The following is a 24,253-nucleotide window of genomic DNA, read 5'->3' on the forward strand; positions in this document are numbered from 1 at the left end:
GCCAGGACATCCGGATGAAGGCATTTTTCTTCTTCTAGGAACAATAGATGCTATTTTCATGAGTGCTGGCAAACACAGTCAATGTCTCTGCCTCAGCCCTGTCAAGAGCTGCTCCTGCACTCCCAAGGTAATGGACACCATGGGAAAGGCAGCAGAGAACAACCCAATAGTGTGAAGCACAGGCCCTAGGGAGCAATTTTACAGCATCATGTGATCCAGTGAGGATGATGCTCCAAAGGATGCAGGCAAGTGGCCAAACTGTCTTTGGAGACACGTGAACCATCACAGCACACCAGAGACCCAGCTTGTGCTCTAGACTGCTGTGCCAGGGACAAGATCAGCTTAAACAGCAAGGGGAGGCTGAAGTGCCATTCAGCTTGTCTGTTCGGGTTCAGGCCAGGACAAGCATGCTGTTCTCCCCATCCAGCTCCAAAAGGAGAGCTAAGCAACGTGGCAGAGCTCTAAGCCATGGAAGCAGCACCAAAAAGAAGAGGTGAGGCTTGACCTGGAACGTGCAAAAAGGAATGAATAAGAGAAAAATATACATGGGTAAAGGAGAGAGTAAAGAGGTGGCCTGCAGGAGGAGAAAGGAAAGGATAGATGGGATCAAGGAAGAGAGGTTCAGGCTTCTTTGCCCTCTGACATATTCTGCTCCAAGCACCCATGTGAAGCCTCTGAGGATGTTGTCCTGGTCCTGTCCCCTCCAAGTCAGACTGTGGACGGCAGATAACAGTGAGGCTGGGCAGGGAGTTAAACCGGAAAGCAGACAACAAAGTCAAAGACCAGAGGGATGATACAAACTATGGCTCCATCCAGAGCCTACAACAGACCAGATCTTTGTTTGCAAATGGTTGGGGATTGCCCTTACTTGGCATATTTGCAGCCCTGGTAATTAGATTTGACCTGGGTTAAATGTGGGAGAAAATGCATCTACTGAAAAACTGCCTGTCCCAGCTCTGCTTTGGAGCTGCATAAACCACTCAATGCTCTTGCCAAACCCATGCTTTTCAAACCTCTCCTTATAAATGCTTACAAATTACTATGAAGCTAAACCATATTCAATCACTCCAAATAAAGTCAGAGAAGAAAGCATCATGGACAACTTACAAAGCAGGATAGAGGATCATAACCATTTCTCCTTCCTCTTATTTGTCTTCCTGCCTGTAGCAAGCCATTCACTCCAGCAACTCCTCTGCCAGTGCATTATCTACATTATACTTCTTTAACAGGAGCTCCAGAGTTGCTCAGACTTCTATGCATTTTTAGACTAACTCAAAGATCTCTCAAGAAGTCCATTAAAGAAATAATAATACTCAACAGCACTAGAACCTGAACGAGGAAATGCAAAATGTCAACAATGAATACTTAAACACAAATATTTACTGCAATTACAAAAGAAAGAGAGCACTGGGAAGCCCAGTGTGCAGTGCAGAAACTGGGAATGGCCTTGACACAGTCCCTGTGCTGAAGCATCTCAGTCACTGCCAGGGGCAGTGGTGGCTTGCTAGGTTGTGCCTAAGAATGGCAGTGTTCCTGGATGGAGAACTGGAGCACTCGGTGCCTCTGTGTCAGTGTCCATGATCCATGTGTCTTCTGGTGTGCCAGGGGGCTCTGGAGAAGTGCTGCAAAGCCCTTGGAGTCCACTGCACACGGGAGTGCGGAGGAAGTACTGGGGATCGTGGAGAATCACCCCGGAGAACTCCTGTTGTAGAAGAGAAGTGCAGAAGTGGGATAAGGGTTTTTTGACCAGAGGATAAGGTCACACTCAGTCCATTACAACCCAGGAAGCATCCTCTTAAGTTGTCAGATGTTAGAGGCTGTGGGGTGGAGGTCAGAACTCCTGGGCTCAGGTAAAGAGCACAACATTGGATCCACTTAACTAAGAACTTCCCACTATGGGCACACAACTACCTCTGGAGGGCCAGAGACTCACCATTTCCTGGCCACTGCCTCCCAGCTATAGAGAGGAAAGGCAACAGAGAGGCTTTTACACCATGGAAAGCACTGAAAGCAATAGGTGTGGTGTCCCACATTCCAACAAAGACAGCTCCGTACATTAAAAAGGAGCCAGAGATTTCCACCTTGGAAGTCAAAGAGGGGTTGTGACAGAGGCCACATCAGCACCAAGACCCAATCACCACACAGCTGCCCAAGAGTTACAGCCACGTCTCTGCTTGAGGGAGAGGTGGAGATGTGGGATCCCTTCAGAGGGGCTGGCAGACCGGATGGTGTCTGCTGTGGTTGCTATATCTGCTGATCCTTACTGCTCTCACAGTGGGGTCCTTCCCAGCCATGGCACTCACACCGGTAGCTCGCAGGTCCAAGGACACATACGCCCTGGTTCATGCATGGGTTGGGCTTGCACAGGTTCACGGGGCTTTTTGCTTCTGCAACAGACACAAGCAGAAAGCAAGCTCAGGTGCATCTACAGAGTATTAACAGCTAGGACACATGTTCATCGGGAATGCTGCAAAAGTATCAGCAACTATCTATTCCAGACATCAAAATATGTCACCTAGGGCTAAAGGGAATGGAAAACCACATTAACATGGCAGAGGATGCAAGTTCACAACCCTGTCTTGCCACAAAAGACAAACTCCTCTGTGTTTAACATAGAGAGGAGGAAGAACAGCTTTGCTAGATGTTCTAAACTGGAGGAGAACATTCCTAATAAATGACAACTGCTAATGACATGGTTTAGTGGTGGACTTGGCAGTGCTGGTGTAACAGTTGGACTTGATGATCTTAAAGATCTTTTCCAACCCAGCTAATTCTACGATTCTAAATCTTGTAAGTATGGCAGTACGTTAGGCTGCCTATCAAACAAGAGCACAGTGGAGCATCTTCAGAGCTCTGCGCTGAACATGTAAGCACTCTAAGTCCCCGCATCCAGACACTGCCAATACAGAACAAGACATATGCCCTGCTCCAAGCAGTTTACAACCCCAAAAGCCACTGGAGTTCAAACCCCACTTTGCCCTGGAGAGGACCTGAGCTCCCACCAGTGAGGAGCAAGGACAAGAAGTCAACCAGGAAGCAAGGCATGAATGGCATGAATGGAAAACAGCACAGGAAACATTTCTGTGCTGCTTTCTAGGAGGCTTAAAAGAAAAGCCTGCAACCGCAGCCCAAGTTGTTATTAGCCCTGTTCATGTGAAGTATGTGACAGCTTTCCCAACCCTCTTAACACCACAGAGCCCAGATGTCAGCAGGGCTGGCAGTGTTTTATGCTGCCTTCCTGCAAATACTTTCGGTTAAGTAGCAGCATCCCAGAGGGATTTGCTTCCAGTCTGCTGGCAGCACCACTGCAGTGTTAGTAAGGGTGTGAAATTCCTCTGCTGAACAGTTATGTGGGGTAGGGAGTGGAGCTGCTAGCCTTGCTCTTTGCTCTGTGGTAGAAAATGCATAGAAGGCGTAGGAAAAAGGGGAAAGGAAAGGAGGTTAATTCTATTCTCTATCCATCAGGAAGGTTACTACAGCTCGCCACACTTTGTGCTTGTTGTCCCTGTACAGATAATGACATATGCACATCAACTCTCAACCTGCGCCTAAGATTGGCAAAATTATCATTGAAATTCAGGTTTTTGACAGTCAAATCCTAAATCTGAGACATCTCAGTCTTCAGTTCCTGTTGATTTTATATGGAGCCAAGCTGGGTTCAACAACGTTGTCATCATGGGACATCTCAGATGAGGTACTGCCTGACACTTTATCCCCAGGAATGGACACTTCCGCTTTCACTGTAGGTGAAACTCAAGCCTACTGTTAACACAGAATCATCTGAAATAAGCTTTTCCACTTGAGCGATTATAACCTTTGATGATCTCAAGAGTTTGTGTTTCCATTAATCAGATTCATCGACATTTAATGCTTAGGATCTTTTCTCCTTGCCCCCAGATCTCTTTTTTATGGTCTCTCTTCAGCTGAGCCTCAGAATAAATGCGATATTGCAGGTGTCCAGAGGCAGGGCCTGTTTCTAAATACTTTTATCATGAGTCATAAATATTTTTTTAAGCCCTTTCACAGACAATGATTCTGTTATTGAGCCTTGGACTTGGGAGCAGAAGACTGAATGAAGGGTTTATCTCCACATCATCCTTGGTCCCAGCCTATCTACTGCAAACAGTGATCACCTGCACATGAAATGAAAGCAGCAATTCAGTCTCAGGAAATGATATGTTATTACCCTGACTCATTGAACCTTGCCATCTTTTCCCTTTCATCTGTGGCGCTGTAGTTAATTTCATGGTTTTTGTAATAACACAGATGGAAATACCACTGCAAAAGGAGCATGTTGAAAAGCTCCAGGTAGAAACCATCTCAAAGCCTGCCAAGGGACCAGCTCCTCACCCAGAAGAGACAGTGCTTTAGTTCTTTCTAACCCTGAAGGAGCCACGGGCATGCCCAGAGATGAAAAGGACCTTTCATAGTGCTGAAGCTCAACGTGCTTCTTCATTTGATCTTATAAACGAGTTAAAACATAACAAAAGCAAATAGCTAGATGTTAAATTCAGACTATTCTGAATGAGAAACAAGGCACGGCATTTTAACTAGAAGCACTTTGGCCACCACTAATGTCTGCAAACCAGGGCTGCTATGCTTTCTGAAGAGCTGATTTTCATTGAACACAGGCGCTCACATTCAACACTGTTGGCTGTGGAAACATGTCCCATTAATACCCTCAATAACACTGCAGGGGGTACATCAATGCAATGCAATGCACAGCAAGTTCTACAGGTTTAAAGCAACCTCAGAAAAAGAACAAACTTCTTTTTCTTACAGGGAAGGCAGAATCTGGGCCTGGCAGGGCTGGAAAGGGCCACTCACACTAAGCCCAGTCTCACCCAGTGGACTGAGTTCCAAGACTCAGTCCAGTTGGTTCCAATTCCTACAGAATTGCTCTGAACAGCCATCAGATCTCTATGCCATAGTTTGCCCACGTGTAAAAGGCAAAAGAAAGTATTGAGCTCCCTTGGTAAAGCATCAGAAAACCTATGATAACAATGCCTGGTGGCACCAGCATAAAGAGCAAGGATGGGATGTTCTCTCACCTTCACAGACTCTTTCGATGATAAGGTCTTGGTAATACTGCAGGTCCTCATAGGAGGAGATGTGGACCAGGTAGTTGGGAGACCCAGCAACCCTCAGCAGCATGTCCCTCTGTGCATCCCCAATGACAACCACAAACACCAAGATGCCATTGTGCCTCAGCTGCTGAGCTGGGGCAGCCGCATCCCCCATGCCACCTCCACTTGTGAGCAGCACCACCACCTTGTTGACGCCAGGTCTTGCTCCTTTCTGCACTGTCATCACATCACCATAAACATGTAGCAAGGCGCTACCAGCAGAGCCCGAGCCCCCGAGAAAAGGCACCTGGTCGATGGCTTGCGGAACAGCAGAACTGTGTGTGTGGGTGTCCAAAGCGAACACGGTGTGGGCTCTGCTGCCATAGACCACAAGGGCGATTTGGGTGACATCCCGGTTGATGCTGAAGTGTGAACAGCTGCTCCTGATAAAGGCCCTCAGCCGCAGGAAATTCTCCATGCCAACTCCAGATGAAGCATCCGCCACAAATGCCAAGTCAAGAGACTGCGCCTGGCAGCCTGGATAAGAGAGTGCAAACATGGGATTCCTCAGGATATGTATGTACCCCTTTGTGACCAAAAGAAGTGGCCAGAAGGGGAAAATGGTGGGCAAAATTCATCACTGCTGATCACTGAAGGGTGATATATACCCCTCTCACACTGATAGATACAGACCCACCACAAAAAGCAGGGATGGAAGGTTAGTCCCTGGATCTGTGACTGACACAAACAAAACAAGGACATCCATCCTTCTGTCCTTCCCTTGTCCCCAGTGGAGTTCAAAAGACCTCCTCGTGGTTTGACAAACTCACCCCACAATGAGTCTTACCTCCAGGATTGTCCACACTGCAGATTCTTCTCTGCAGCTCCGGGATCCTGTTGAACAGGTCCTGGGGATCAGAGTAGACAATTGTCTGCTTTGGATTGCCAGTCACCTCGGTCAGCTCTGCTTTCATGAAGCTGCTGCCTACAGCAATCAAGTAGAGGTCTTGGTCTCTCACGTACTTGGCAGCTTCTGCCACTGGATCTTGGGATTTGGAGTCAGTGAGCAAGACAACCACACGTGGGATATCATCCTGCATGTCTGCAAAGGCTGGGGTGCTCCTAAAACCATGCTGTGCAATGTATTGCAAGGCTCTGCCTGTCAGGGTTCCTCCTCCATTGTAATTCAAAGCATCAATCCTCTTCATGAGACTGACTGCATCCTTGTGTTGCCCCACTTCAATGGGTATCCTAACATTGTTATCGTACTGGGCCACCCCCACATTCATTGGCGAGTCCTGGCCCATCACTCCTTGGAGGAACCTCTTGAGGAATGCCTTGTAGCGCAGGAACCCTTCCAGCGTGACTGCCGACGAGCTGTCCACCAGGAAAAGGAGATCCACGTTGCACTCCAGGCTCACCTTTGGTGCTGAAAAGGGAGGTATCAACTTGTCATTGACAGGGCAAGACAAGCCCTGTGGTGTGGAGCAGGGACATGGCATCCAGTAACCTAAACTGGTTTGTCAGACATGCCATGAGCTGGAGGACAACTGTGCCAGGAGCGTGGTTGGATGCCACACGAGGATTTAGAGACAGGAAATATCCATGGGAGTCTGGAGGGATTCCTGAATTTTCGGATGGCAAACTTCAAATTAAAAATGACAACTCCTCTCGCTAAGTACTCTGGGGAAAACACTCGAGTTTTGCAGAGAAAGGAGAGTCCAAGCACCAGGCCCTTTTTTGTAACATCCTGAGACACTTTAAAGTGGGAGCTTTGAATGTGGGGGAAGCAAGTACAAAGCATTTCCTGAAATCGGGACCTTCTTGGGTTTCTTACATTGAACCCCCAAAATCAGGAGTCCCTCTTCACCCCATGTGTGCAGGAAGAGAACCAATAGCCGTGCCTATGTGTCTGTCCCAGTTCCTCTGTTCTGCTCACATGGGACCTGCATTTAGACCCAAAGGCAGCCACACCAGGGTGAGACTGTCAGTACTGGTGCTCTCCATATCCATAAGGTTTCTGAGCAGTGAGACCCAGTCCCTGGGACTGACACAGCCATAACCAGCATGAGAGAATCATAGAAACATAGAATACCAGATAGGAAGGGACCTCTGTGATTATCTGGTCCAACCCTTATAGAATCATAGAATAAACTCAGCCTGTCTTGTGGAGAGAAGCCCAAAGGTTGCAGCCCATCCCCAGTTGTCCCTATGGCCATGCGACAGACACCATAAAGGGCAGGACTCAGCCAACAGGGAAGGAGGAAGAGCACAGGTTTACACCTACCGCAGTGGCTGTCTCCTCCGTATCTCACTGGGCACAGGCAGTGGTATTTGCCCAGTCCCTCTGGGACACACGTGCCCCCGTGCTGGCATGGCTGGGAGTCGCAAGGATCTAAACGGGACCAGGGAAAGACGGAGTCAGCAGGGAGTCTGCCCCTTCCCATCTGTGCCACCAGTGGAAAAGGGGTCTCTTGCTGCAGAGGTTGAACTAACACAGGGCCGCTTGCACCCTCACCTCCATGGCAATTTCAGTTTGGGATGGCTTTCCAACACAGTGCTGGAAACAGTGAGCTCACTTCATTTCCTTTAGAATAACACCAAGAGAGTTACATTCATGTACATATAGGATTGCTAAAGGTCAAGCAGCTTGGTCAGATTTACACTGGCAATGAAAAGATGGGAGTGTGGCCTGCTGCTTGGGCAATGTTGTACTGACAAAGAAAATGAAGCCACTTTCACCTGAACCAGGGAAAAGGTGGAGTTAAGGGCAGAACTGAAGCACCACCGCTATTTTCACAGCCACAGAAACAGGCTGGCAATCAGCAAGGGTCAGGTTCCCTGCTAAACTGACCATGGCACCAAGTCGATCACAGTATCACAGTATGTTAGAGATTGGAAGGGACCTCAAAAGATCATCTAGTCCAATCCCCCTGCCAGAGCAGGAACACCTAAATAAGGTTACATAGGAATGTGTCCAGGCGGGTTTTGAATGTCTCCAGAGAAGGAGACTCCACAACCTCCCTGGGCAGCCTGTTCCAGTGTTCCGTCACCCTCACTGAGAAGAAGTTTCTTCTCAAGTTTAAGTGGAACCTCTTGTGTTCCAGTTTGCACCCATTACCCCTTGTCCTGTCATTGTTTGCCACTGAGAAGAGCCTGGCTCCATCCTCGTGACACTTCCCCTTTATATATTTATATACACTAATAAGGTCACCCCTCAGTCTCCTCTTCTCCAAACTATAGAAACCCCTCAATGAGTGGAGGCATCTCACTGCATACTCCTTTAGCTGGAAAGCAGTGACTCCTTGCAGGCATTGGGAAGCAGCGCAAGCCTCTGCCCCAGAGACACAAGCAGATGAGGATTAACTGGCTCCTCAAGTGGAAGGAAAAATGACAGGGTGATATTTTAACCCAAAAGACCTCTCGTTATAGATACCCATGACACAAAAAAAATGGATGCAACATCAACTTCTTGCCAAGGATTTTCTCACTCAGTGCAAAATTTTTAGAGATAAAAGTAAACCACCTTTCCTTTCATTCTTTTCAGTCTTTATTTTTGTCTTTATTGTTTAGTTCTCATCTTTCCCGCTTTGTAAATAAAAACTTTCAAAGGCTAAATCCTACCTGGACATACAGTACGGAAGCATCTGGATGGGTGTTTTATCAAGACTCTCTTCCATCTGAAACAGAAAGAATAAAACCTACCATGAATTTAAAGATGAACAAGGCATTTTCCAGGTTGACCTCAAGGTGTTTTCAATGGAAGAGATTTTATTTGAAAACACAAATTTCCAAAACAAGTATTTCAAAAGAGAATGTCCATTCTGAGGGGGGTGGCAAAAGAAAGAGAGAGAATTTCATGAAATCTACTCTTTTGGTTTGAATTCTATACAAATGTTTTACATTTTAAGATTATAGATGTATTTTTTCAGGCTCCAAATTAATTTTTTGTTATTGTTACTGCAGAAAAGATGTTACAGTTTTTATCCTTAAATTTGAATGAAAAGAGAAATTTACAACAGTGAGAACTTGTCATTCAATGCGAATTCTGGCATCAGATTTACCCACCTGTAACTAGTGGACAAGCAAGGTTTAGAGTGGGAAGAAATCCTCAGTCTTCAGCTGCGCCTCCCAGTGGGATTTTTTAACTTCCTCGATTTCCCTTCCCTAAGGTGACATGAAATAAACCCAAACCCTAGAGGACAAATGTATATTTGCCACATGTAAGAAGGCAGGTACCATTGGTTCCTGACAGTGAGATGACTTCTGCTTGTTCTCATCCCTGTTAATGAGGTTTCTATTTATCTGATACCTGCAGCTTCACTATGCCACTGATTTTCCAGTGCTCTGCACTAGGGCTGCTCAAACTTGCAGCAACTGTGGCCAACACCATCACGTTTGGGATGCCGTAGGCAAGCCACAAGCTGCTCTGCTTTCCCACGCTGGCTGTAAGGTACAAGGATCTGGAAACACTCACAGACATGAGGACAGGCCTGAAATTATCCATACAGTCATCCCTCAGTATATCCATGCACAGGCCATTATGCACAGCCCAGATCCAGGGTGATTTTCAAACATGAATCTGACTGCCTGGTATTAAAACAAACACACAAAGCATCTCTTCAAAGGAAAAACAACCCCCCCATCACCGATTTCTGCACACCACCGCTTGCACTCAGCTGCTTTTATCAGCAAAGAGCACGAAGCAGCCTTTCCTTCACAGCTCATTTTTAAAGCATTTCTCCGGCTGTATCAGCTGCAGTGACAATGTTATTTGAAGGACCTGACATGGTTTATGGGTTTTTAGCTCCAGCCTCCTCTCCCTGAGCAAGAGGACATTTCCCTTATGCAACTCACTGCCATTGGCCTGACAATGCACCTCTTTGTGTGCATTCTGGTTTTGGCACTGCTGCACTGGGGGTATTTTGCCAGTGGCTGGAGCCTCTCCATAGGAAAGTCCTTCCCACATCCCCCTGGGCAGCCAAACAAAGGAAAACTGGCTTCTGTAAGGAAGAAAGCCTGAGTGAAACCAAAGCAAGCACCAACACAGGGAGCCAGATCAGGAAACCTCTGCAGCAGAGAGTCCGTACAGAGGTGTAAACTTCAAAGCATCTCAGTTCAGCAGGTAGGTAACCAATCCCAAATCCATTTTCTAATATTCACGGTGCTCTTGGGCTAATCATCTGTTGTCTCAGCTTCTCTTCTTACCCTTTGCTTCTTACATCAGCCAATGGTCAGGGCAGGGAGAGCCTCTTCCCATGTCTAGAGACCATGTTTGCACCAGTCTTCTGAGCGATCTTCATCCCCATAAAGAATTAAGGTCAGATAAAAGCCTCATTTACTGTATCTCTCATGTTCTCTCAGCCCCACTCACTTCAAGAGCTGTGGGTCCCAACTCACCTGTAGAAAGGGCACAGTGAAGCCCGCACTGCATTTGGCTGCTTTGAGCCCTTCCAGCACACATAGTTTCCAGCCAGCTCTTTCACAGTCTCCAGGGTGCTGCGTTCACAAGGGTGGGATTCAACTCTGCAGCCTGTAGCAAAGAACAAATGCAAACTAGGATCAATGCAGGAAAATGCAAAGTCTGTATGGGAGTGAAGCACCATTCTGAAACGGGTTAGCCTTCCTCATCTACCTGACATCAGCAGACCAGGCAGTGATTCACACAGCCCCCAGAGACTCCAGAAGGGAATTTTCCTGTTGACAGGCTCACCAGCCTGTCCCACTTTCTGGACGCTCACTATTCAGTCTCCTTTGCTTCGCTATAAAACTCTCACTGCTGAGTTCAGAGGTCAGCGACAATTTTTCAGCCCCTTTGGTGCCTTCATGATGGAATCATGGAATTAGCCGGATTGGAAAAGACCTTTAAGATCATCAAGTCCAATCTCTACCCCAACACTGCCACGGTCACCACTAAACCATGTCACTAAGGGCCTCATCCACATGGTTTGTGAACGCTTCCAAGTGGTGGAATCACCACCATTCCATCCAATTTGGCCACCAGAATCAGAATAACTCAGAGCATAAGACCTGCTTATTCCCTTGTACACTTTCTGACACCGCCTCCTCTTCCTCACTTGATGACATGGTCCAAGCTCAGAGCATGGACATGAAGAAGGAGCCAGGACAAGGGGTTACCTGGAGCGGTAGTGCTGCAGACAGAGCCGGTGAGGGTGCTGTACAGGCCATTGGCAGCATCATCAGCATCCCCAGCGAAGAGCACATGCTGCTCGGTGGGCTCACTAGCCAGCATGTGCAGCTCCTCCCACCTGCAGAACAAGAGGGTTTTCAACCGCTTAGTTATCCCCAAAGAACCGAGTATCAAAACAGATCCTGTGCAGTGAATAGAGAACTGACGCAGAGCCATGACACCATTCAAACAGTCTTCAAAGGCCTTGTGTGTTTAATCTCAGGCAGTCGCATAGCTCTAAGTCACTGGAAGAGCTTCCTTCAACACTAGTCCTCCTTCTACACCAGCCACCAAATCAGCATTCCCTCCATTTGTTAACCCACAAATCCCCCTTTTCTCTTTCCAAAGCTCACACCTAGCACAAGGCCACCCCTTCCTCACCAGTACTTGCCATTTAGGCTAGCTGGACCTCCATTTCCCACTCTATGGGAAGTTTCCTACCTTGGAAACTTGATTCCCACTGCAAAAACCCTGATGTGTCTGTCCTTCACCTGCATTGCAGGCATCACGGTGCTGCCCTGGGCCTTGCCATCCGAAATGATGATCAGGACTTCAGGGACACTCGAGTTTCTGCCACCAGGGAATCCCTTGCGGAGAATGTACTTCAAAGCCCGACCTGTCTCTGTGCTCCCACCTCTAGAAAGAAAGGAGACAAAATCAGAACAGTGGGAAGCAAAGCTCTTCTCTTGCTATTGCATTTACCATTTGATTTTCAAACTTCCACCCACTGGTAATGAGGAACTTAGCATATTCCTGCCTGTTGCCACACAACACATCCACAGAGATGTCTAACCCTGTCATTCCTGTCGCCTTGCTATCAATAAGTCACATCTACTCGCCCTTGCCTCTCTCATCTCCAACAAGACTTCTAACACACAGCAGAGTGTTTCTGCAACTGGAGCAAGAACCAGAGCTCTCAGGTATTTGAGCTTTATTTCCAGCTTTGACAAATGTCTCAGCTGCTTCAGGTTTTCCATCTAAACACTGCAGTCACTTCTTTAAGAGTTGTGAGGAAAAGCTGTTTCACAACAACCTCTTGTATTCCAGTCAGAAACACAGTACAAGTGGGCAAAATGAACAAACACCAGCATCTCAAAGTGGTTTCTTTTCTCTTGGTGGATAAAGATGCTATAAATTCTTGCCACATTTCATCCCTTTCCTTCCACGGAACCTTCTGCCATTCTTACACAAAAAGCAAGAAGGGAGATATGTGTCCCAGCTTGTATCCAAGTGTCTGCAGTCCAGAGGCATGCAGTCTTGGCCTCTTTCTCCATGGTTTATTTGCAGGTTAATTTGATTTTGTACCAAAAGGCATGTGTCCATCCTGTAGTAAAGCTCCTGAAAATACAGATGCTGAAAGCTTTTTAGTGTATCTGTAGAAACTCAGAAGGACTGGACACAAGGGATGCTTTCTTCAGGGCTTCACCAGTGCCTTTTACATGAGGAAAGTAAAGAAAAGCCACCTGATGCTCCAGCTGTTTAAAACCATAATAGACTCCATCAAAATCAATACTGTCATCTGCCAGGCTGCTTGCCAGTAGCACTGGTAAGATAGAGAAGGTGCACCAGCCACTGATATCCACACAAGCTGTATCCATCACTTCTCGTTCTGGAGATGGGATCACCTGGAAGCAGCACAAGGCCATTTAAAACTGGCACAGGTTACCTGCTTCAGCTCAGCTGCGGCTCAGGTGCCAAAGCCACCTTACTCCTCATACTGCCTGCACTGACTAGTGTCCTGAAGTCCTTGCAGGGCCTGGTTACCCTCAGGTCTGGGCTATCACAGAGATTTCCTGCGTGTCCCTCCTGTGAAACGTTTCTTCCAATACATGTAACAAACAGCGGATGGAGATAGCCCTGCCACCCTTCGCTTACAAATGGATGGGATCTCAAGAGATGAAGGGACAGACGTGTAAAAGCATCAGATGATCCCGTCTGAAAATATGCTCTGGAGAGCTGGCTGGCCCTGAAGGGAGATGAATGTGGGGAGTGGGATCGAGGGGTGCACAAGCTGGCCTCTGAGGGAATGAAAACTAAGTGTTATCTTGGACCAAAGATAACAGCAGTAGATTTCAGTGCTGATTCCATGTCCTTCTCCACAAACCCATTTACTTCCTCTTTCCTGGCTCCCCAGAAGCTGTTCTAGGGTGCAAGAAACCAGCTACTTCCATATTTTGGCAGCCCCTGAATTCTCACCTGGAGAAGGGAATGTTTCTGAGGTAGAAAGCGATCAGTTCAATATTCAGCAATCCTCTCAGTAGCAAAGTACTAAACCCGCATCAGGATTCAGGTGCTAAAGGGCGCGCATTCCAGCAGGGACACATGCCAATGGCAACATAAATCAGCAGGTAAAATGTGCTGCTGCCAAGCATTAGGGAATGGCAGGCATCAAGCCTTGCAGCTATGCAATAACTCCCAAGGAAAAGCAACCTTGATCGCAGTATTAGAAGAAAATAAGCTACGGGTTGCTTGAGAACAGCTTTAGTCAATGATCCTGAGACTCATCTCTTGCAAGATTATTGAAGAGTAAGATTTGCTGACTGCTGGATGCCTCCTTAGCCTAAGAGCCTGATTTGCCTCCTGAGCCTGTAGGTGCTGGAGCTGTATGCTGCACACCAGCACAAAGCCACAGGGAAGGAAAGAGAGCTCCCTCGGGCAGCAGGGATGCTCACCACAGGCAGGGTTATGGCCCATGTCTGCACAGCGCAATGGTCTCTTGGTGATGGCTTGCTGGATGTGAACTGGGAAGGAGCCCCTCATTGCAAGTGTGCCGAAGATAAAGCAAAAGGGAATAAAAAAGGGAGTGCTATACATACACATGGGTCTAAGAGGGGAACGACAATGTGTGTTTTTTATGGGCTGTACATTTACTCTAGTTGTTATTTCTTCCTACTGAACTCTGTGGGGCAGTGACTGTCTTCTGCTTTCAATACTTTACTTTGCCTACTCAAGAGCGGGCTCTGTGTTCTAGGCACCATAAAACATCACCAGAATTACCTATAAAACTATCATCTGTATCAGGCTGAAGCAGGAATGATGGCGCTGTGAGCCAAACACTGCAGTTTTATTTAAGTAAAAGCCACGAGTAACCTAATACAGACCTTGGAGAGCTGGACCCCAAGCTGAAATCAGCCCCAGCTGCCCCAACTCCCCATCCATCTCCTACACTTGGAGACACAGGCTACCCAGGCAGCCCCTGGTGCAACCAACTCAAGCTTCACATCAACCACCTACACTCTGCACCCAGTCAATACCAGGCTAAGACCTTGCTACAACACAACACACTGGGAAAAAGCCTTTCACCTGTAAAAATCAAGGGCAACCCACACTGCAAGTTCTACAGCTGCTGTTGACAGTTTTGATCCCTGCCCACAACTCATTAACTCTTTTTGGTGTTGGAGGAACAAACATTTGCTTGTCTCAAAGAGGTAAATCCTACATTGACATTAAGTCTCCCTCTTCCATTCTTGGTAGCTCTCCATCTGCACAAGGAGAAGTCTGTAATATGCCATGCCTGACTGGATGTTTGATATCAGAGGGAGCCCAGTTCACTGGGAACTTGCTCCAGAGCCGTTAATAACTAAACCATGAGATTGGAGGAGACATTTCCAGCTGTCTTGTTCTAAGAAGCTGTGCTATAAATCACTTCCTGCAATTGCCTTTTAGAGCTGATTTTACAGCCATCCAGAGCAAGCAAGGAGAACTGAACCGCAAGTGTTATTCTTTTCTTGGAGGCATCATGTTGTCCTTCAGCTGTGTTGACACAAATACATCCCATTTGCTTTCTGAACATCCATCCTTTGTTTTAGCACCTGATTCCTGATTTGCTTGTTCAAGAAAAGCATTTGATCGTGCCCAAGTTCATCATCTCACGCTCATTTCATACTGTGCTCATAGCAGGTCCAAATCTGCCATTTCCTGACCAGATGTCAGCAGCTGTCAGATGCTTCAGCAAAAAGTGCTGTGCATAGTCAGTCTGATGACTGGATCACGATAACTCAGCTGTGCCCACATGAGCCCTGAGGATTAGAAAAACCTAATAAAAAGTCTCTGCACCAAAGCTCTTTAAATTCAATTTCTTATCAGTTTTCACCGGTTTTGACACAGTGGGTGTGTGTTTAAGGCATTACTCCAATGAGGATTTCCTGAAGCTGAAGAAGGTGTGGACTTTACCTGCTGGCTTTCCTCTGGGACAGCGCTAAGAAGGTTTTTCTCCTGTAACCAGCCATTGACTTGTATGAAAGAACTTCATAAGAAGTTTAGCTTCTGAGACTACTGCCAAATTTGGTTGAGTTTGGCCAATAAATTCAAAGGCCGTTTGGACAGGATTCACAGAGGGAGACCAGCAGGCTCCAAGTAAATCACAGAAGCTTCACTTTAGTCTGGTGCTGCCTCCTTTCAAGTGCTCTCAGCTCCATGCCTGGAGCACAGGGCTGAAGTCAGGAAATGCCTCGCTGGCCAAAGGCTCGTCAGAAGCACATCAAGAAGCCTCTCAACCGAGACATCAGATACAGAAGCCAACTGGAATCCATCCGTCGCTGTTTTATCTGCTTTGAAATGTCAGCTTTTCATTTAAACTAGATGGAACAGCCAAGCACAAGGTCATTCTTTCTGTTTGATCTGTCAGCATCCATGTGTTGTCATCAAGGAATTTCAGTGCCAGACACCAAACACTGCTCCGCTTTTCTCTGTTCTCCCTGACTTTCAGCCAACAGCCGAAGAGGAGGAGTATAACTTGTTTTCTGGGAAGATTTTCCCTTTCACATTACACAAGAGGTTTTCTTGATTTGATAAACTTATCAAAAGCAATGCAACAAAACCAGCCAATTGATCTTGCTTGAAAAAGTCAAAAGTGATCCTATTTGCTTGCAATATGTACATCATGCTGAGAGCAGCAGACGTCCATGAGAAATGCAGAGCTAACCTTTACCCCTAATGCGGGCGAGCTGAAGAAGGAGTAGACTCCCACAGGCCATACCGGTACCTCAGCTATCATCAAAACAAGAGTTATTTGGGGGTGGTTTTCAGATCCTTCACAGATCCAAAAGTATTTCTCAGAGATGAAGAGTTTGGATTGAGAGAGGCTCTAAGGACAGGTCTTGTCTGGGCTTCTGGCTCCATTTCCTGAGGTCATGGGAAGACATCCAAGTCTTATCATCAGGAAGAAAAAAGGCTTCCCTCTGAAGACCTGATCCTGTTGAATTCAGCAGGTACACATGCACAGACATCCGGGGAGCAGGAATTCGTCACTACTTCATAAGATGAAGGAAACTGTAACCACCAAAACCATGTCCTGCCTTTGCTCAGGCATGCGGGAACACCACACTTGCTTTTCCCTGGAAGCACGTAACCTACAGCCCGGCACAAATGGCCAGAAGAACCGACCAGGAGGGTCAGGGGAAATTCTCCCTATTCACTATGTTATAGTGTGACACTGAAAACTCTCCCTCCCATCAACTTCCACCAACAAAGCAGGACTAGGTTTTAGCAGGCTGTGGATTATGGACCACAGTGCTCATCCACCTTCCTCTCTGAGGGCATCGCAATGGTGTATGCACAGCAGGGGCGGAGATGTCTGGACCTCAACAAACTTCCAGTCCAGCGATCATTCATAGCCCCAAAAAAGAGAAGAGCTGTAAAATAATCTGACCTGAACTCAATCCTCTTGATTCTTTCTTTCACTTCTTGTTTGGTTAGAAACGAATCCAGAGGGAATTCAAGGTGAGGAGTTGAGCTGAACTGTATCAAACCCACGCGGACCTAAAAGAAAAGGTTGAGGATTATGAAAGGTGTCTGTGAGATTCTAAATGAACTTCAACAACGAGCACAGACCACAGCATTTCCTGCACAGACTGTATACAAGGCAAAAAAGTTCATTAGCAAACAACGTGAGGCTCTGCTGCAGTCACAGGCAGCTCAGGATCTATATTTATCCATTCCGAGCAGCAAGGAGCCTCAAGCACAGTAAGTTCGTAAATAACACCTCTTATACGAAGGCAGTTATACACTGCACAGGCAATCTTTCCATTACTAAAAGCAGCTCCCTCTGGCATCGAGCACAGCAGGCAACACAAACCAATTATTTTTCCACTACCTCCTCTAAACCTGTTTTCTGTCATTGAAAATGCAAATAGGCTGAATTGTCTGTATCGGGCAATACAACCAGGATGTTTCACTGAAGCCTGACAAGAAGCTTCATGGAATGTGACAACTTCAAAGGTGAAAAAAATACTGATTTTCAATCTATAAGCCTATCTTGCAGTCTAGGTGAAGGTGTCCCTGCTCGTTGCAGGGGGGTTGGACTAGGTGACGTTTGAAGGTCCCTTCCAAGCCAAACCATTCTACGATCCTATACAAGTCTCTACTCTCAATCAATTTAATATGAGCCATGAAAAGGGAATGCCCATTTAACCTGAGCCACCCAGCATCTCTCAAAGCCTGAAATGTGCACTGTGACTCCTTGCCATCATTGCCCAGGCTGCAGAAAGCTCCCTGTGCTGTATGGCTGTAAGCTGAGATCTGAAGGGTGAAGGATTTCTTACATAAGAAGATGATGAAAGGGAATGGTGATTTCAGCTTCCAAAGGATCCTTCCACAGGGGCAGAGCAGCAGCTTTCGGTTTTAGGACCTGGAGCAGTGGAGGCAGTTGGTCTGGAGGATGGTTTTGGGTACTAATCTAAGTATCCCTGCCGTGGGAACCAGGAGCAAACACAAGAACTGCCTCTGCTCCTTCACTCCCAGAACTCTCTGGAGAATCAGACATGGACCAAGGGTCCCCAAAGCTGCAGCAGGCTCAGACCCGCTCTCTGTCCTGCCTCAGGTTCCTCTTCCTGCTACACAGAGACCTTGCATCCCTGACACAACTTTCCCAAAGACCTGCCAATTACTTGGAAAGGCTCTAGCAGGGAATCAAGCACAAGAACCATCCCAGCCTGCTCCAAGGCCCCTGACTAAGATGCCTTGCAATCAACATTTTCACTTCCAATCATTTTAATCTATGAGCACCCAAACCAAAATAAAAATCAGTAAAAAAAACCAAACCCAAATCACAACCTTTAACCTGAAATATTATGTCTTTTTCTCAAGATCAAATGAAACTGCTTAAAATCTGTGGAGAATCAAGAAGCATCCTCCAACCCCACTGCTTCACAAACCTCCACCTTGTCTTTCTGAATAAACACCCCATACTAGGCTGAATACTGCAGTTTCACTCAGCACATTATCACTGGCCTTTCCACACATTGGCAAGTTGTTTGAACCCAAAATGAGACATTCCTGACACTTACCCTGTCTGGGTGGATGTCCAAGGCATCACAGAGCTTGCTTGCGAAGTGCTTAGACCTTTCAAAGCTTCCTTTGCCAATGCTGTAGGAGCCGTCCAAGAGAAAAAGGACATCTAATGAAGCAGAGCACTGCATCACTAGGAGAAAAGATAGACACTCTGAAACTGCACCTTATTAGTCACACTGTCTGGAAACAGATAGCCAGGAGCAGAAAATCCAGACAAATAGATTTGCAGAGGACAGACGCAACCCAAAGCCTGGATGCACTCCTGCTCTGGCCTGCACTGGTTCAGCCTTGTCATGGTTTAAGCCCAGCCATGTTTTTTGCTAGTAAAACCCTGAATTTACAGTTAGGGTGTTCTAATAGCAGATTAAGAGGGATTGAAAGCTGTAAAGCATTCCCTTCTGGGTCACTGGTTCTTTAAATGGGGCAACCAGCCTTGCCCTGGAGCATTGCACTGGGGATGAGCTGCAGCAGAGCCTGCCCACCAGCGCTGTCCCAGCTTGTCAGCCTTGCCCTCACTGCTGGTCTGGATGTGGAGATGCAACAACCTGGGTGCTGAGTGCAGGCACTGACCACAGCTGCCTGCTGAAGCATGCACAGAGAAAGCTGCTGTGCCTCCATCCCAGTGTGGGCTTGGCATGGAGACTTGGAGACCAGGCTGGGTTGGGTTTTGAGCAACTTGGTCTAGTGTGAGGTGTCCCTGCCCGTGTCAGGGGTTGGAACTGAATGAGTTTAAGGTTCTTTCCAACCCAAATCATTCTATGATTCTATACCTGCAGCCCACTGAAGGGCTCTTGGTGATGTGCATCAGTGAGAAACATCCGAATAGAGCACATCAGGATGGAAAGTCTGAGCTGAACACACAGTGCTAAGGATGGGGGCATGCTTGGCATAGGAGTACATGCAACTTATCACTTGGCAGGCAGACAATAGGAAATAATGGCTAGCAGGAGAATGCATGATACAGGTTGTGAGTAACCAATTGAGTGTAGGTCAAGGGAGCTGTAGGTGAACACGGTTTGCTGGCAGCCAGAGCACAGTCATCCCTATTCACTGCATTGTGGCTGTTGCTGGCTTCACAGCCTGAACAAGTTAGCCACATGAGAGTTCTAATCGAGTCTGTGATTAAACACAGCTCCTTAAACCAGGATTGCTTGAAACAGGCTCTGAAGGAACTGACAAACACCAGCCGGGTGGCAAATAACCAATATGGGAAAACCAGAGCAGGTCTCATCACAGAATAGCTATTACCAATGAGGGGGGAAACCAGGCTAGGGCAGAAGCAGCCACAATGCTGTGCTTGCCAGAGCATCACAGACTGAATGAGGTCCAATAAACAAACAAACAAACAAATAGATAAATTTAGGGGGGAAAAAGAACAAAAAAAAGACAAAGAAAGAAGGAATTCAGAAAACAGAAAAACTTGCTTTAAAAATGAACTTACACTGGCCAGCAGCTGAGATCTTGCTGATCGTCTCCTGGTCCACATGAATCTCCTGTATACCCCACACCAGCAAAACTGTGGGATCAAACAGACAACCACCCATCAACAGTAAGAACTGCATCAATAAAAACAAACTCACATGCAGGCTTTAATGTAGAGCAGCAGAAATGCTGGTTTGCTGGAGAGATTTCACGTTTGCAGGGATGTGTGTCTATGGGAGGAAATTCCTTCTGGCAGGAACACAGGGAGCATGAAAAATGCCAAGGACCCAACCGCAGAGCACAGGAGACAGTCCTTCACTCACTGCATGCAAGGACACAGTGCAAGAATGACAGCTAGGCCAGGCTTAGGCTTCAAAGAGTACAGGCATAAGCAATGGAGACACCCAATAACTGCAGTGGAGGCATTAATGAGCTTTTAATATCACAACAACATCAGCTTTTCCCATGTCAATAGGCACTTCAGATATACAGACATTCAAATTCTCAGCAAAGCTGTTTCTCCAGGTATTATTTTCTCCCCTTCTATGTGGAATTGTTTCAGAGATTTATCTGTAAACCTTCAAGAGGCACTCATTTGGCCCTCATTCCTCAGAATGAAGAACTCCAGAGACAGGGAAGCACCCGAGACAGAAACCACTGATGAAAAATGGCAACTTCAAACATACCTTGAGAAAGCAGGAGAACACAGATGGACTCAAATGACAAGAGGCTCATGGTGACAAATCTGGAATAAAGGAGAGGAATATTGATCCAATGTCTAAGGCTGGATTCTTTACCTGCAGTTGATCATCTCCTTGCTGGCTGTCTCATGGGATGAGTTCAGATGAGTTCTGAAAAGCAAAGGCAACTCCTGGGGAGGAGGGTGGGAAACAAATATAAGGAAAAAACAGGAAAATGAGGAAACGATGGAAAAGAGTCTCCCTGTGCACTCATCTCCTTTCCTATTATCCTATTCCTATTTTCCTTTCGTATTATCCTATTCCTATTCTCCTTTCCTATTCAGAGCAATGTCCCCCCAACCCCACCATCCAGCTGAGACACCCCTGCCTCAGCCAGCGCTGCAGCCCATCATTGCTGGTCTTCAATAACACTCAACCACAGGCTCTTTCATGCCTTATATCTTCCAAGGACTGGCTTTCTGGGGAGATGTTTTCATGCACAACTGTCCAGCAAAGTCCATTTCCTGCTCATTTCTCCTTTGAAATCAGCAAGACTGCCATCACATTGTAGATGGACTTCAGTGACACTTTCAAGCATGCACACATTGAGACCAAGCCCTTCTGGCTGAGCTATGGCTTTCTAGTTAAAGCATGTGTATTTATTTTTTCTCCAGATCAAAAGCACTGGGTGCACTCACTAGAGCAAATCTGACCAGATTCATGCTGGGTCTCTGCCTCTCTCATTACAAAAGCAGGTTTTCTTCATGCGGTTACAGACAAATACATGCATTTCTTGATAGTTGCCTCTATTAACCAAGTGTGTTCCTATGGAAATAGAGAGGGCTTTTGCTCAGGGAGCACTTGCCTCTGCAGCAAATGATCCGTTTAATAAGCAGGTGATAATAAGATAATAAGAACTGACACTTGCTAGTGCAAACACCAAAATAGGTGCTTTCCCATCACTGCAGGCGTCAATTCTTTGTAATGTGGCAACCCTCATGAGTCAAGGCAGCAGTGGTCAGGAAACAGCTTCATGGAGTGTCCTCATGCTGCCTATCCCAGTCCAACCCTCGACTGTATTGCCTTGGACACATCTACATTAGCTCCTGGAGGAAGGAACGTACTGGTCTGAGAAAGGTTCCTCTCTCTGTCTCACTGTTTGACATTGGATTTCATGTTCTGTGTTTGCATCTCACTTCCTCAGTTTCCCCAGTCTTTAAGATTGGGTGCCACCATCCCTTATGCTTCCATAGGTGGGAAGACCCCATTAACACAGGTGAAACCCCAGGACACAAGCCCAGCTTTCGGCAATGGAAGCTTCTCCTCTGGGCAAGCTTTTCTATTCAGAGGAGCACAGGAGACAACTGAAGCGATGGGCTTGTCTTGCACTACAGCATCAATCTCGGACCCTTCCCTCTGCCAGGGTTACCTCTAGCACCCACCCCAGACACCAAATGGTCAGAGCAAGGGCCCATTAAGCCCATGCCTGCACCTCAACACCCCTCACAGACAAGGCAAGGCCCTGCTCAGTTACCTGCATGGGGCCATAATGAAGAGGGGAACTGGGAAAGCATCATTAGGGATTATAGACACAATAGTGCTCTGTGTCTTGCAGCTCTTTACCCAGTACCAGGTGCTTTACAAGCATCTCTCTTCAACACATCCTCCCAACACCCCCAAATTAACACTGCAAAATTAACAGATCCCAGGCTTGCTTAAGTAAAGGGGGGTAAACACAACACATGCCTTCATCAAGGAAGCCCTTGTGTCCCTCAATAGCTTCCAGCCCTGGCTCGTGCCCCAGGGACATTCTGTCTAGGGGCTAATTCCAGTGCACACAACACCCTAAGGAGGACAAGCTTCTGCCTGCAACGAGATGTGACAGATGTGAGGGGATTTCAGGTTGTTTTCATTACAAAATGTTGACAGGTTGAGATATTTCTACAATTTGGCCTTATCTTGGGCTTACATCAACTACTTTGAAGGATGAATTCTTTGTCTTTCAGTTCAGTTAGACTCTCAGCATCAGGAACTGAAAGAAAACTCCATCATCACCTGCTGCTCATCACCGTTACCCCAGGATCTTTAGACAGCAGTTTTGCTGGGGGTGCTGTGGTGAGTGAAGGAGTTTTTCATTTCATCTTTCTGGCCATTAAGAAAGGAAAATTCAGAAGTATCTGCACTGATACTGAGTCAAAATAATCTCTTTTTTTAACCACAATTAGTCAAAAGTTGTGTTTTTTGTAACCAGATTCTCATGTATATACAATCACAACTTATGTAAAGCCGAGTAAGAGCATAGCCACATGTACCTTATTGGGAGGAGTAAGACAAGAGGGGATGGAGAGGTAGACGCAGGGAAAGCTCCTCTTGACAAGTGCTTCCCAACATGGCTTTCACCATCTGCAAAACACCTCACCTTCCTTATTCTTACTAATGAGACAGACCCAAACCCTGATCTGAAAACACAGCGAACCAACACCATGGAGTTGCTCACCTGGATGTTGACCCGTGTCCGACAGCAGAGATGTGCCTACAGCAGGGCAAGTACCTGTTTGAGAAGGGATCCAGAACATATCATGGGCTGATGTCTCTTTAGGGAAGGGAAACAGCTTGCAGCTGATGTCATGTGCCTTGCTAAACTTCCCTGGCACAAAGCACCGTCATGAGATGCTATACTGTGTATATATGCACATGATATATGTATTTAAGTATATGTATATATGAGCCCATCCCAATTCTACAATGTGTTACTTGAACAGTTATCATCATGTACACTAACTTGGGGCAAATGTTACTCTTCTACTGGGACAAGTAGGAGATACTTAAAATCACCAGCTAGCCGCTGTAATTGAGTACCTCCTCTTCTCATCTCAGAGACCTGGCTTGCAACAAAAGGCATTTCCAGCTCATTTTTCAAGCTGTCCCTCTTTTATTTAATAATAGGGGGGAAAGCAGAAATTATTATGCTGCATATTCATTGAAGTATGTTCTCAACAAGCCAAGCTACCTCCTGTCACTGTAAGTGTAACTCCATAGTTCCCTTCAGTCTGCCTGAGAGGATGTGGACCCACTTGCTGAGGGGACCCACTGCTCCCCTGATGTTTAAGTGTGAGGAGAGAAGAGAGGAGGCCAGTTTTGCTTCCCCCTCTCTCAGCCTGTTTTCCGTAAGTCAGTTTCACTTTTCCTTCTTGCCCAGGTTTGGAGGCAGTGGGACATCCCTATTGGGAGCTCTGGGTGTCCACTCTGCCCTGCCACAGGCACAACTAATGGGGGGAGTCAGAACTGAAAGGAGGAGGAGGGAAATGGCAGGAAAATGTTTAACTTCTCCTTAAAACAAACACCTCAAATTTCAGCCTCAAACTTAGGACACTTTTTGCTCCTCAAGTGATAAGATTTGATTTCCATAAGATGCTCTGCAAAACCAGCTTGTTTATTCACCCCCCTGCTTCTGCACAGAGGAACAGTTTTGACAGGGTCTTTTTCCTCCTTGCAATAAGGGCTCCTGTATTTAAGAGACTTGCTCTTGCAGCACTGCTCACATGAGATACTGTCAAAATCAACACACAGCAATCAGGTATGACCCACTAGTAATGGAATAAAAG

The 24,253-nt window shown here is 46.7% G+C and overlaps 1 protein-coding gene across 1 annotated transcript; it reads right to left on the bottom strand.

Annotated features, from left to right (window-relative positions):
* Positions 1-1,505: 1,505 nt before the first annotated feature.
* Positions 1,506-20,709, bottom strand: VWA2 (von Willebrand factor A domain containing 2). Its single transcript, XM_080620887.1, has 13 exons — positions 20,655-20,709; positions 19,988-20,062; positions 18,543-18,676; positions 16,907-17,016; positions 11,698-11,892; positions 11,205-11,335; positions 10,467-10,599; positions 8,691-8,746; positions 7,354-7,461; positions 5,914-6,495; positions 5,052-5,603; positions 2,265-2,387; positions 1,506-1,702 (listed from the first exon to the last, which is right to left on the bottom strand). The coding sequence occupies exons 1-13, from the start codon at positions 20,701-20,703 to the stop codon at positions 1,569-1,571; spliced, it is 2,382 nt and encodes a 793-aa protein (XP_080477013.1). The 5' UTR covers positions 20,704-20,709; the 3' UTR covers positions 1,506-1,568.
* Between the last annotated feature and the right edge of the window lie 3,544 nt (positions 20,710-24,253).

This window comes from Psittacula echo (genome assembly GCF_963264785.1).
Source record: "Psittacula echo genome assembly, chromosome: 6".
NCBI classification, from domain to species: Eukaryota; Metazoa; Chordata; class Aves; order Psittaciformes; family Psittacidae; genus Psittacula; species Psittacula echo.

Bases quoted from the DNA above. Each gene is read 5' to 3' on its own strand.
- VWA2 (XM_080620887.1), bottom strand. From the start codon at position 20,703: ATGAGCCTCTTGTCATTTGAGTCCATCTGTGTTCTCCTGCTTTCTCAA. The intron at 18,677-19,987 runs GTAAGTTCATTT...CTTTTCTCCTAG, and splicing joins GATCTCAGCTGCTGGCCAGT to TGATGCAGTGCTCTGCTTCA. The intron at 17,017-18,542 runs GTAAGTGTCAGG...CTTTTCTTTTAG, and splicing joins TGGACATCCACCCAGACAGG to GTCCGCGTGGGTTTGATACA.